Raw genomic sequence first — 14,772 nt, 5'->3', positions numbered from 1 at the left:
ATCTGCTCTTTTTCAACACCATTATTTATTAATCCTGACCTCAGATTATATAACATCATACTGTATATAAGTGATCAGGTCCATCCATCCATCCATCATCCATCCATCCATCCATCCATCCATCCATCCATCCATCCATCCATCCATCCATCCATCATCCATCCATCCATCCATCCATCCATCATCCATCCATCCCACTTACCCTCTAACACACCTATAGTACTCTTACTGCAGCTTACTGGAATAACTGGAGACATTGTAATGATTTACTGGTACATTCTGACATAAACAGTTACAGTCATATCATCCAGTCTAGATGAAATAAATGCTTGGATTAGATTTTCCAGCTTCGCTCTGGGTCAGAATCAAACTTTGGTTTGCTTCACACGTATCGCTGCGAGCTGATGATTCCTCACAGTCAGATGAAAGATTACAGACAACTGAGCTTTGTTTGGTGCGTCTACTACTGGAACATCAGCCAGAGAATAAGATGGTGTTAACACAGGGTCACATGGACTTTTAATGCATACATACATTCTTCTTCTTCTAAAGTTCACATTTATAAAACTTCATAACAAATCAACCATATGCGTTACAGATTTACAGCAACTTCCACCCAAATTTAGCCCCAATTCTGAAGAAATGTACATTTAAGGAGAGACAGGTCTGTTAGTAGAGCAGTGCTTCTCAACATGTGGTAGAGAATGGAGACATGACAGGTTGAAATGATCAATTTCATGACATTCTCCTTAAAAACCTTCATCAACAATAAAGATCATTACTCAGCAAATTTAGAATCCTAAAATGTATCAGAAATGAAAAGAGCATTAATTTAAGACTGCATTAGATACAGTATGTGACTGGGATCAAAATGTAACGTGGAACTAAAATGCAAACATAATGATTTACGTCAGCATGTGAAGTGGAACAGAACCAGAAACAAACTTTTAGAGTTGATTTAAAACATTGCAAAGTGTTGTTTCCTGAATATTTGACTGCTGTACTTTTATGCAGGTAAATAATTTCATTTAGTTTTTCAGTTTTGATTTATTCATGAAATATACTAATATACTACTGTATGCATGAGTTCATTTCATACTTGTACTGAATTTCTTTTTTTCTTTTTTTGGCTTTACTGCACTTTTTACATTTATTTTTGTTTGTTTAAATTCAGATTAATTTAGTTTTTGATTTATTATGAAATAATGTATTACTTGTTCCTTGTTGGTTCAACACATTTGTTATTTGTCAGGATTATTTGGGGGGCAATGGGCACAGACACACACACACACACAAATACACACACACACACACACACATACTGTATATATATCGATACGCAAGGCTGCAATATCGGTATCGTATCAGAAGTGATAAAGTTGTATCAGGACATCTCTAGTAACAATGGAATTTCCCCTTTGTGGGATTAATAAAGTACAGACTCATCTATATATTTTAAATGCTGATATGAATATTGATAATGTGGCCCTCTAATCCAGGGGTTCTCAACCTTGGGTTTAGGACTCCATTCTGGGTCATGTGACACTGGGAGGGGGTCGCCAGAAGCGTTCGAGAAACGAAGAATATTTTTTTAACAATTTGAGTCCATTTAGCTTATTTTTACTCATTTTCAAAAGCTACACCAAACTTGCCATATTTTATTTATCACTTTTTATTGCCAAATTTTTGCTCCTTTTAATGTCTTTTTGTTACATTATTTTCATTTCTCCATCAAATTCCAAAGCCTTTTCTGCACATTTTTTCCACTTTTAACACATTTTCAGCACTTTTTAAACCCTTTTCACCACTTTTCCACCTAATGTCACATATGTTGACCCATTAATCACCACTTTTCACCATATTTTATGCTTATTTTTGCCAATTTAATCACATTCACTATTTGTAATGCCCATAATTTGCCAGTTTAAAGTAATTATTTCAATATTGTCACTTTTAACCCTTTTTTCTGGCTGTTTTTATCCACTCTAATTTGCAACTTTTAACTAATTTCTGTTGTTTTTAAAATCACATTTCACCACCTTTTCCACTATTTATGGTCACTTTGAACCATTTTATTTCTGATTAAAACCATGATTTCCATCTTTAAGATGACTATAATAATAATAATAAATGTTCCTGGATAACAGTGGATATTATTCAGATGAATAAATAAATGTGGTTATCACAGATTCATAGAACAATAGACCATCATTTTACTGACTTTATGGATGGACCCCAAAAATCTCTCCCCTTTATTCCCCCTTATAGATGGTCCTGTCTCCACATGACTGTTCTTCAATGTTCATATCTGTGTTCAACCACCTTCAGCTACAGTGGGGGTCCCCGCTCTCTGGAACCTTTATTTTAGGGGTCGTGGGCTGAAAAGGTTGAGAACCAACCAGTGACCTAATCAATCACCTTTTTGAGGCTCCTGCTGTGATCAAAGATCTATAAGCTTTGCACCAGAGTTTATAGACGCAGTGACTGATTTTTCCTTTTTTCAGTAGTTTCTAACGTTCTCTGTGGCTCCTCCTACTGACGCTCTGCTAGTTTGGGATGTACCAGAATAAAGCAGAATGTTGGTGTTTGGAATGTGTGGTGTTTTTGTGGTTCCAAATGTGTTCTAATGTGTTATTATGGAGCCTTTGTAAACATTGATGTTAAGTAGAGGTTACACAACGTGTCAGATTGAACCATTTAGCAGCATTTCTCTCTGACTGCTAACATTTACTTTATAAAGAAAACACTTTGTAAACTCACTGGACATTAGTGCAGATATGAAGATTCTGGATGAATCCTATTATCGTATGTTTTGTTTTTGTCTGCCCAACCATAGGTTCTGTTTTAAAACCATGATACTCTGAGCAGACTGTAGGTTGTCATTTTGGTTTTCAACTGTAAATTCCAAAGAGCCATGGTGGATTTAGGGGAAAGGCTTTTAACAAGGAAAAAAACAACACTTTGATGTTTTACTGTCACTGGGAGCAGTGATAACTGAAGTCATGCTTTGTATTTGTGATTCCTGGAAAAAGTGACAGAAGACTTTATTTGATCAAATCTCAGTGTTTTAAAATGACATTCGACATATTCAGCAGCATCATTAGATTATAATTACACACATTATGGAAGATCCTGGTATTTATGGATCATGTTTCTATGCAGATACAATGGTTTACAGTGCAGAATTATTACTGTTCTTAACACAGATCACCAAGGTTGTTCAAAAGATTGATCAAAACTATACAGATTTTTTCACAAATGAATATATTACTTTTTGTAATATTATTAGTCAGACTCCTAATTTTACTAACCTGGTAAATAAAATCCCTCCTTCTCATCAAAACCTCCCAGAGATGTAATGATGTAAATATTCTTTAAGGTAGAAAGAACAATGTTTTACTCAATTTGGCAACCGTTTGTTAATTATTATAATAACTCGTACAGTGCCCGTCAGAAGTATGTATTCATATAGTGGGAGGAGCTTAAGTAGAGTTGTCAATTATGGCCAAATGAGTATGTGTTTGAAAAAGGTGTACATAATCTGTAGTGTTATAAAGGGGTTTATTTGTGGGTGCAAAGTAAAATAGCGTGTGTGATTTACCTGGTTTAATTCTATGGGACATGAATATGATAAATAAATAAAGTTTGTACCAAAGCAGCGATTTAGGTAGAATCTGACAAAAGATATAAACTTGTACAAATGAAAATATTTATTTAGCATTCCTTAGTGCAGGGGTGATTATCGTGTGTGTGTGTGTGTGTGTGTGTGTGGTGATTACACACAGGTTTAGTTTCTCTTGTGTTTTCAGGGAACGAGTCACTCAGATCATGAGGATAAAAGAGGAAACATGGAGACCGTGCAGTGATCCATGGATCCATGTTGAAGGTTGACTGCTGAGTTTTGTGGTTTTCACCATGAGTGAAGAGGATGTGATCAACTGCACCATCAGCCATGAAATCCACCAGTACGTCTTCTCCTGTGTTTACATCCTGGTCCTGCTGGTGAGTGTTGAAACATCCACTACTTACTACTGTGCAACCTTTCAACTGTAGGAGGGATATTCATAATCTGATATAATATTCAGACAACGGCCAGGGTGTCATATTCTGAAGATTTAGAGCTCAGACAGACAATTTTTTATTTCATTAATATTAAAAAATTCTCGAGCGTTTTTGGTTTTATTTTGGGGTCTGAACAGTTATGACATTGATAATAAAAACAATTTGTAGTTTAGGAATGTATTGAATATTTGAACAATACATCACAATTTCATGTAGCAGACACCTTTTTCCAAAGCAAAGTAAAACATGAACAGTTAGCATTAAGGGACTTGATCAACATCCCACAGTGATGGACCAGGTTAGATTTGAACCAGTGACTTTCCCATAATAGGCCCACTTACAAATGATTTGTTTTGAATATCTATATACAGTATATATAAAGATCACCACAAATATCATCATTCAAATATTTACATTTACATCCAGTAAGTTTCAATATGTTGGGCTAAAGCTAACTGCACTTACGAAGCATCGCTAACATTAGCCTAGCTGCTGACTGATGTACGCGGTTGTTTGCAATATGTATACTAAAGAAAAAGATTGAAAGTAAACTTGTAAAATGGACTGTCTTGGTTTGCAACATCTTCCTTGGCGCGACCTGTCTTACTCTGAAGCAGAGCATTGTGGGTCACTGAATGATGACCATCAGGAATGCGTTAAGCCTGATTTATGCTACTGCGTCACGACCTACGCCGTAGATACGGCGTTGATGTGATGCAGAAGTTGGCCAACAGCACTTCTGCATCCAGGGAACGCATCGCTATGCAATTGGCGACCATACCGCTAGGGAGTTGTGGCCTGGTGGCCATAGACTTTATATATATAGACGCTGCATTGACTGTGGAGGGACGTGTCTACAGCGCCGCCATCTTGGAACGGTGCAGGTGGAAGCAGCGGTGCATGGACATGTAAGGGATAATATATTGTTAGCATGAGGCATCTACGTATATAATGTCTATGGTTTTTTTATGTGTGTGTGTGTGTGTGTGTGTGTGTGTGTGTGTGTGTGTGTGTGTGGTTTCAGAGGAGCATTAAAAAGTCCTTGTTTATCTCCCGGTTACGTTAGCATTAACAAATAATGTTTTTCTAAGCTTCTACATGACCTACATGGCTAATTTTTGTTCAGATTGAAGTAGGACCCTTAGTGGTTACAGATGATACAAATATAAAGCAAATAATTGATCTAATGTATGGACATCAACTGCAGAAAGTATGGTGATAATAATAAACATTAGACCAAAGATACACGTCGGAAGCCCACTTTGCCACAACTGTGTTTTCACAAGTTTGGAACAAGTGTGTAACTGTAACATGTCAGTCAAATTGATTCCAATCATTATTAGTTTTATGTTTGACCACTAGGTGTTGCAATTTGGCTTGAAATAAACACATCATTTTTTATTCAGGTTTCTGCTGTGCCATGCGTAATACTTCGTTTTGTTCCACTCTTTAATGCTGTTACTTATGGGTGTTCTACAGCAATGCTTTCACCAATCACAATGATTGACACTTAGGGAGTGGCTTTAGCTCTGGCCAATCAGAGTTGGATCATGATTTGGATTTATCTAAATATGGAGTTTTACGCACATTGGAGCAACTTTTGATAAGAAACAATCAAGGTAACACACAATTTGTCATCATTGCTGACTTGTTTTTTCTGATTTTGTGGCAGTGTTTTAGTACGTAATACACCTGACCTGACGTAGTATCTAGTTATAGAGCTCTGAGTTTATTTTGTGAAGCATAGGACTAAAAAGTTTGCAGAGTTGTTGACTCGGGCGACCGTGGATCAGGTGGTAGAGGGTCGTCTTCTGATTGAGAGGTTGGGGGTTCGATCCCAGTACCTGACTATGTGTTGAAGTGTCCTTGGGCAAGACACTGAACCCTAAGTTGCTCCCAGTGGTCGACTAGCACCTTGCATGGCAGTCCTGTCCCACTGGTGTGTGAATGTGAGAGTGAATGGGTGAATGAGCTGATATGTAAAGCGCTTTGAGACTGTTTCAGTGGTGATAAAGCTCTATATAAATCAAGTCCTTTTACCATTTACTTTTGCCTCTTTGAACATGATGGCCTGGTGTGTGTGCTGTGGTCTTTAGTTCTGAATGTAGGTTGGCTACAGTTTTAGCTGAGTTTCTTAAGATTATGAAGATGAACAGTATAGAATGTGTGATTTAATTCATTCTTTACAATATTTAGACCTGTGAAGTGATTATATGCAATGTTGACTGAATATTAAGTGAGTATTTGCTACATATACTCATTTATATCTTGCACTATGGAAAATGGTAGAGCTTTTTTCACCACTTAGATAGTCCCAAAGCGCTTTACAATATTAGCTTTTAAGCCATTCACACATTAATGCCATGCAAGGTGCTAGTCGACCAATGGCAACCACTTAGTGTTCAATGCCTTGCTCAAGGACACTTTTACATTTTGACAGGTGATATGGTCAGTTGTGGTCAGACTGCCCTAAGCAGGCCAGATACCATAGTACACTGATAGCATTCACCAAGGTCTCTGCCAGAGGAGGCTCCGCTATGTTTTGACTACTGCTATCAGCAACACACAGAGCACTGTGCAGCAGCAGATTCACTGAGGCAAACATGCTGAAAGCTTAACTTCTGAGATCCCAGACTGGTCTGTTCCCCTTTGATGTAATAAACCCTGAGTCAGCATCTGACCAGCAACTCTAAAGCCTCATTCATCAAAACTGCCACAAATTGGCCTGGGATCCAACCCCCAACCTCTCAGTCAGAAGACGAGCCCTCCTGCCACATGAGTCATGGTTGAAAAACATCACCAGAGTGTGTGTGTGTGTGTGTGTGTTTCTACTCAGGTTCAGGGCATCAGTCATTGATGAAATATTTGATGGGTTGTAGTCTAAATGATCTAGGTTTTTATAGTTTACGCTTTGCATCCACACGCAACAAAGATTGGACTAGAACCTCCCCTACGTTCCAGTGTCATGCAGGAACTGCAGCACAGCCTTAGAAATAATCTAGTGATTCTTTTTATGACCAAATACAGAAGAATTAGAAAAAAACACTTTTAATCCAGACATGGTTGCAAATAGATGCTGCATTTCTCTCGGCGTCTTCATCCCTGTTTCAGTGTAGTTCTGTGGCAGCGTTACAGCGCCACATAGAGGCCCCTAATGTTTACTACAGCGTTTTTTGACTTTTCAAGTGGACGCACACATAATAACCGTTATGTCTCCGTGTGGACGGAGCCTTTGTCACTACATGTGAAGTAAACCAAGCCTGTCTGAGCTGTTCCCTGAGCATCTCCCCACTCATGATCCCTGCCTGCTAACACACACACACACACACCACAGATGTTTACGACTGGGCTTGTTACAGAATGATCTTGTCATGTTGGTTTCAGGTGGGCGTCCCCTCTAACGTGTACTCTCTGTACCACGCGGCGCTCCAGTTGAAGCAAAGGAACGAACTAGGAGTTTATTTACTCAACCTCACCGTGTCTGACCTGCTGTACCTGGCCTCGCTCCCTCTCTGGCTTCAGTACATCTTCCAGGTAATGTAGTGGCCTCTTCTGTTCTGGAGGCTGAGCCGTGAATCTGTCAACGCTGCAGGAATTCACTGATTTTCAAATTGGAAACTCGTTGAATGGAACAAAGGAAGAGTTTTTTTGTTCTTTAGATCAACACGCTGCATTTAAAGCACTTATATGTGTTATTTGTTCTATAAAATCAGATTTGGTTTCACCATATTTCTCTAAGCTGCATCTTGTTCTAAGTCTCATCTAGAGGTGTAAAAAATACTGGTATATTCTACTCAAGTAGAAGTACTGTTACTTGAGTGAAATTGTTCTCAAGTACAAGTACAAGTAAGTCATACATACTGTAAAATACTCAAGTACAAACAAAAAGTAGCTCAACTAAATAGCAATTAAAGTAAAAGTTTCTATTTACTTTCACCCCCCACGTTTATTGTTGGTAATAAATCTTGGTACGGTTCCCTTACATACAGTAAACATGTCACGTAGAAACTTAAAAAAGAAGAGACTAAATCGAATACAATTGGAACTCAATTTATTTTCCACAAAGACATCTGTATAAAATAAAAGGTTTGTCAAAATATACAATTCTTTTAAAGAAAAATAAAAAAAAACACCAATTATTTCAATTCAAATGAAAGTAAATTCTCAGGCTCTAAGTATAGCATGATTTCTAAACTCTAAGACATGTGGGTAACAACATAATAGGTAGAAACCCCAACATGAATAAGAACATATGGATTATGTTTGATGTGCCTTATAAAGTGAAAAATAAATAAATACATTTAAAAATAATAATTTACACAGCGATGGTTGGGTGTAGACATGTAATTAACTGCTTTACTTATTTTAAAGTAATCACGTTTTAAAGTAAATTTACTGATTTAGAAATATATAGAAAAAAGTTCAAGTACTCATAAAAGCAACTCACTTTCAGTGATGTGAGTACTTGTAATCCATGACTTTTACCTGTGGTCACATGTGAAGTTGTGTGTGTTTCAGGATGATGACTGGAGTCACAGGGAATGGTTGTGTCAGCTGTGTGGTTTCCTGCTCTACGAGAACATCTACATCAGCATCGGCTTCCTGTGCTGCATCAGCCTGGATCGTTACCTGGCTGTGGTTCATCCTCTGAGGTACGTCGCTCTAGTGTGGCTCATTATTAGAACCTAGACCATCACACAAGACCTATAAAAGTTAGATGATATAGCACAGTGGCTATCAAACATTTTTGGCTCAACTACCCCTTTCTCTTATTTCTGAATCCAAGTACCCCCTTTTGTTCGACTACAACATTTTGCTCAGAATACTGTAAAAAAAAACAACTATCGAACAAAATGATAGAATGAATGAGTGATAATACATATTTTAAAGAATCTCATTTTGTAAATAAGTGAAATGAAACTGTATTTATTTAGTGTCTCCTGATAATGGGGCCCAATGTAAAAACTCACTGTTTCATAGCCGACATATTTTGCCCACTTTTCTCACATTAAGCTAATTTTTATTTCATTTGAGACAAATTCCCTGTTAACATAAAAAATAAATCTAAATGCAAAAGTTAAATCTAAATGTTCTCACGCTCCATCCGACCCTCACTCATGAACGAGATACTTGAACTCCTCCACTTGAGGAAAGGACTCTCCACCGACCCAGAGAGGTGCTGATCCTCATCCCGGCCGCTTCACACTCGGCTGCAAACCGCCCTAGTGCATGCTGAAGGTCCTCATTTGATGAAGCCAACAGAACAAATCATCTGCAAACAGCAGAGATGAGATCCTGAGGTTCCCACAGCGGTCGCTGTATTGGACTGTTGTGGTGAAGAGGGAGCTGAGTCGGGGGGCAAAGCTCTCAATTTACCGATCGATCTACGTTCCTACCCTCACCTATGGTCATGAGATTTGGGTAATGACCGAAAGGACAAGATCGCAGATACAGGCGGCCGAAATGAGTTTCCTTCGCAGGGTGGCTGGGAGCACCCTTCAAGATAGGGTGAGAAGCTCAGTCACTCGGGAGGAGCTCGGAGTAGAGTCACTGCTCCTTCACGTCAAAAGGAGCCAGCTGAGGTGGCTCGGGCATCTGTTTCGGATGCCTCCTGGTCGCCTCCCTCGGGAGGCGTTTCAGGCATGTCCTATTGGGAAGAGGCCTCATGGAAGGCCCAGGACACGCTGGAGGGACTATGTCTCTGAGCTGGCCTGGTGTCGCCTCGGGGTTCCCCCAGAACGGCTGGAGGAGGTGTGTGTGGATCGAGAGGTCTGGGCATCTCTGCTAAGACTGCTGCCTCCGCGACCCGGCCCCGGATAAAGCAGAAGAAAATGGATGGATGGATGGAAATCTAAATCTAAATGTTAAATCTAAATCTAAATGTTAAATCTAAATGTTAAATCTAAATCTAAATGTTAAATCTAAATCTAAATGTTGAATCGGTCACGCAGTGGAAAGCTAAATGTTTAGAAATTATATAAAATGGGCACTTTGCATAATTGCATAAACATTTAGCTTTACATTTAGATTACACATTTAGCTCTAAATTTAACATTTAGATTTAGATTTACATTTAAATTTACATTTAACATGTATATTTAGATTTTCAATTTACATTTAGCTTTAACATTTAGACACACATTTAACATTTAGATTTAACATTTAGATGTACATTTAACATGCGTATTTAGATTTTCCATTTACATTCAGTTTTAACATTTAGATTTACATTTAACATTTACATTTGTGTACACATTTTAACAATAATATGCAGTAACAACATGCTGTTTTACATGTCTCAAATGAAAGAAAAGTGAGCTAAATGTTGTCCATGGCGTACCCATCTGAGAAACACTGATATATCTGATATTTTGGCCTCTTTTATCAGGTTTACTTCTCTCCGCTCCATGAGTGCAGCGTGGACTGTTAGTGTCGTCATCTGGTTGAAGGAAATCGCAGTGGGCGTGGTTTTCTTCAGACATAAAGAGCTGAGCAGAGACCGTAAGAACCAATCAGTGTGCTTCGAGCACTACCCCATGCAGCCCTGGGAATATCCAATCAATTATTACCGCTTCACCATTGGCTTCCTGTTTCCTTTGGCCATTCTGTTGGTACGATCAGCATTTTCACCTTAGACTACAATGATTCTAAAGCAATAAAACATGTTTGTTTTGTTTTTAAGTTTTGTTCTGAGTGAAACCAGTGTGTGTCGTGTCCTCTGTGATCAGATCAGCTAACCTTTGTGTCCTTCGAGCAGTCGGTCGAAGTGCGGGAACGCAACCAGACCAGAAGTCTCGGGTCAGACAGTTTAGTGAGCAGCACCATCCTCATCTTCCTCGTGTGCTTCTCCCCTTACCACGTCTTCCTCTTAGTGCGCACCCTGCTGGAGCGGGATTGCAAACTTCATTGCAGGTACGCTTTTTTGCAAAAATGAACAGTAACAAGTTCGGATGAACTACGGCTGGGCCCGCGGAACGTCTCTGTGCCGATTAGCACTTACCACGTTCCGAGAATTCAGTCCCTGGCGCCCCCATGACACGTACGGGGTAATGGGCCTGATTTGTATATTGGTATGTGCCAATGATTCGGCAAATAAATGAGAAATCAACTTTCGCTTTTTTCTTTCTCGAAAATCAGTCTCTGAGCATCTATGCGTACACATCTATAGATTATATCTACCAAGTTTCAGCCCAATCCATTCACGAATAACAGAGGAGTAGTGATTTTAACTAGTGTACACAACAACAACAAAGTGAGTGGCGTTTTGAGTCCGGGAGCCCCGCCCTAAAAACCAAAAGAACTGGAAGAGGTGAAGTTTTGTAAATTATTTCTAAATATCAAGTAAACATGTGGGTAAAGTTATCAGATAATCTGCTGCTACCACACATTCCTGTTCATGTTTTTAGCTCTAGTACCATCTTTCTCTTATTTCTGATTTTTATTTTTTTTTTTAAATAATATCATTTTGTAAATAAGTGGAATTAGCACAATGGTTCCCATGGTGACCTCGTTTTGATATCAAACATTTCAGGCGGCCCCAAAGACACTTTTTTCTTCTAGATTTGGTTTTTGATTATGTTTGTCTTACTGTGTTATGAATACAGAGTAGCCAGGATTAGTGACAAGTTACGCCAGCTCAGATATATTTGTAGTGCATTTTATTTTACATAGATTTATATTTGAGAAAGTGAACGTATAGAATACAGTTAATACTGTGTGTTGTTATACATTTAAATAATATATTTATAACAGTTATTATTTTTCATCAATTACTAGACATTGGGTCACCACTCTCCAGAATAGATTTATTCATAGTTCTTTTCATTTCTGGTCATCTTCCGCCTGCTGTGGGACCAAAACTGACCGTCGTAGTTTCAGTTTCTGTTCTAATCAAAATCATTTCATCATCATTATTATGATTATCATTTTTAACTAAAAATAGACATTATAAAATCATATTTTTCGTGCTCACTTTTGCTAATTTCTTTCTCTCAGGTACTTAAAGTGAGAAACACTTTAAGATGTATTTACTTTGTGTTCAAATAATTAGTATTCAATCATCATTATACTATACATTATTAAAGTGTGTGTGTGTGATCCACTATTACTGCAGGTCCCACATAATACCTCATTTAAATTTGAAAAGTGCGTCTTGGAATCAGTGTTTTGAATAAAATGTTATTTCTTGTCTATACAGTATTTATTAGTGGAGGATCTATAGCAAGCGTGACTAAACTCTCTAAAACTACATTCATCATCAATTCAACAAATAACTTTTATCTCTTAAGTAAGGCTGGAACAAAGCTTTAGCTTTACGTCACTACATTTTAAAATGATCCGTACCTTTGTTGCTGTGAAGAATCCCTGGTGAACCCTGCTGACCACTGTGATTGTTGTGCTGTGTTTGTCATTTCCAGTGATATTTAACTACTACCACCTGTCTCTGCTGCTGACCACTGTGATTGTTGTGCTGTGTTTGTCATTTCCAGTGATATTTAACTACTACCACCTGTCTCTGCTGCTGACCACTCTGAACTGCGTGGCAGATCCTGCCCTCTACTGCTTTGTCAGTGAAAGCGCCCGCAGAGGTCTGTACAGAGCCGTGCTTCGGCCCGTCGCTAAGGTCCTCTGCTGCTGCTGTCGCCGTGGCAACGCCAGTCCCACCAAAGCAGGGAGCGACTCCCACGAGGTGGCCACCGACCACAACAACGGCCACCCAACGGTCACTCTGCTCACACACGTCAGCACGCTGGACAGCAGGAAAACAGACGCTGCCTGTGAAAGTAGGATAATGGTGACCAGGACTGGGGAGGGAACCGTTATACCACTGATCGTTCAGAACACCAAACACTGTGACACACTTCCTGATTCCTATTAGAGAGAACTGAGAAAGCTCATAGCAACTCAGAGTACAAGGACCAATCAGAGAGGTTTGCTGAGGATTAGGTCAGAGATGGCAACTTTGATCACAGCAAGGCTAAGGGTCACATGATCAACATTCATGTCAGCATCAGAATGAAGACCAATCAGAGCATTAAGACAGGAAACAACAAAGGCTTTTTGTGTGTTTTGTTGTCATTTGGCCTCTTTTCTCTCATTTTATGTGTGTTGCTTGTTGTTTTGTATTTTCTGGTCATGTTGAGTGTTTTGGCATTCATTTTGTATATTTTTCTCTCATTTAGTGGGTGTTCTGGGACTTGTACTACGAAGCTGGATAAGCAATATTCTGATATTTCTCCGTTAGCTTCACCAAACCAAACATTATCTACCACAGATCAGCTGTACTATGAAGCAGGATATAAACACGTTCACTTAAGAAAGGTGATTTCAACATGCACACTCCTGTGACAGCTCATTGGCGTGGGACTGGGGGGGAAGTAAAGGGTGCCGAGTACCCAGGATCCGATGCAGGGGGCCCCCATCAGAAGTCTGTATTATATATATGTACCAAAATGTGTTTTAAAACATTTTTAGATGCATATTGGAATGAAAAGGGCCCTGTGTGGAAATAAGCTGGTTGTTAAGAATGCAGTTTTGCACAAAAAACAAGTTACTTCCAAACCCAGAGAGTTTAGACTATAATAATAAACGTTCCTGGATAACAGTGGATATTATTCAGATGAATAACTAAATGTGGTTATCACAGATTCATAGAACAATGGACCATCATTTGGTTGACTTTATGGATGGACCCCAAAAATCGCGGCGGCCGGCATTGGGCGGAAGGCATGTTGGCGGAGGGGGCCTTGCGAACAGGTGGAAAACCAGTATTAAAAACCTTAGCTCTATGAGTATATCCAAGCCTGTGGTCACGTGACTGCCGTAAAGTGATACGTTCTCCAGGTCACATGACCTGGCCAATGACGGTCCGTCTCTCCAAACATACATGGTCGGTATTTCAAGAGGGAAGCCCCGCTCGGAGCATTGATAATGTCAAACGCTGTATATTGGTCTGAGGAATCATTTAAAATAACTCATATGGAACAACTCTTTAGCTCACAAAGTCTGTGGTGTGCCTTTATATAGAGTTGTCAATTATGGCCCAAACGAGTGTGTGTTTGAAGGTTGGATGTACAAAGAGGTGTACATACTCTGTACTCTGTAGTGTTATGAAGGGATATATTTGCAGGTGCAAAGTAAAAAAGTGTGTGATTTCCCTGGTTTAATTCTATGGGACATGTGCATGATAAATGTGTGGAGTTTTTTTTTTACTCATTTTTATATATTTGTTTGTTTGGTGTATTTTCTGTTATGTATGTTTTTTGGAGTCATGTTACTGTTGTATCTTTCCGTTGTCTTTTTGTGCAATTTTTGTATATTTTTTGGTGTAGTTTTGTGCATTTCTGTTGTCGTTTTGTGTACTTTTTGTATAAACATTGTTTCGTTTTTTGTTTTATTTTACTTATTTAGTATATTTTTTTATAAATACCTCATGTGTGGTGAGGGCGTGTTTTGAGATGTCTGTGTGTGTGTGTGTGCGTCCTCCTGGTTGCCGTGTGGGACTCTCCCATCTCCTCCGTGGGCTGAGTCTCACACACATGCACGAGCATCAGCCGCGCGCATGCACATACTCCGTCACAGGTTGTTGAATTGTGTGACTTGATCAAAAAAAAAAAAAAGTACCCAGAAGTAACACGACGTGATCAAAATTTGGATCTGTAATCTCAAAACAAAATGAGAATAAACATTTTGCAACACACTTAAATAACT

General features: G+C 38.9%; 1 protein-coding gene across 1 annotated transcript in view; it reads left to right on the top strand.

The window, feature by feature from the left end:
- LOC114456267 (ovarian cancer G-protein coupled receptor 1-like) overlaps nucleotides 1-12,989 on the top strand; it is a 40,763-nt gene extending 27,774 nt beyond the window's left edge. Inside the window, 8 exon segments of the mRNA XM_028437916.1 lie at nucleotides 3,900-4,002; nucleotides 7,447-7,596; nucleotides 8,581-8,714; nucleotides 10,451-10,680; nucleotides 10,799-10,869; nucleotides 10,871-10,960; nucleotides 10,962-10,974; nucleotides 12,552-12,989. Of these exon segments, the coding sequence (XP_028293717.1) occupies nucleotides 3,900-4,002; nucleotides 7,447-7,596; nucleotides 8,581-8,714; nucleotides 10,451-10,680; nucleotides 10,799-10,869; nucleotides 10,871-10,960; nucleotides 10,962-10,974; nucleotides 12,552-12,940 (1,180 nt within the window). The 3' untranslated portion in view covers nucleotides 12,941-12,989.
- The last annotated feature ends 1,783 nt before the right edge of the window (nucleotides 12,990-14,772 follow it).

Source organism: Gouania willdenowi, chromosome 22 (assembly GCF_900634775.1).
Source record: "Gouania willdenowi chromosome 22, fGouWil2.1, whole genome shotgun sequence".
Taxonomy (NCBI): domain Eukaryota; kingdom Metazoa; phylum Chordata; class Actinopteri; order Blenniiformes; family Gobiesocidae; genus Gouania; species Gouania willdenowi.
The sequence above is the reverse complement of the archived record's forward strand: the minus strand, read 5'-3'. Positions and strand labels throughout refer to the sequence as shown.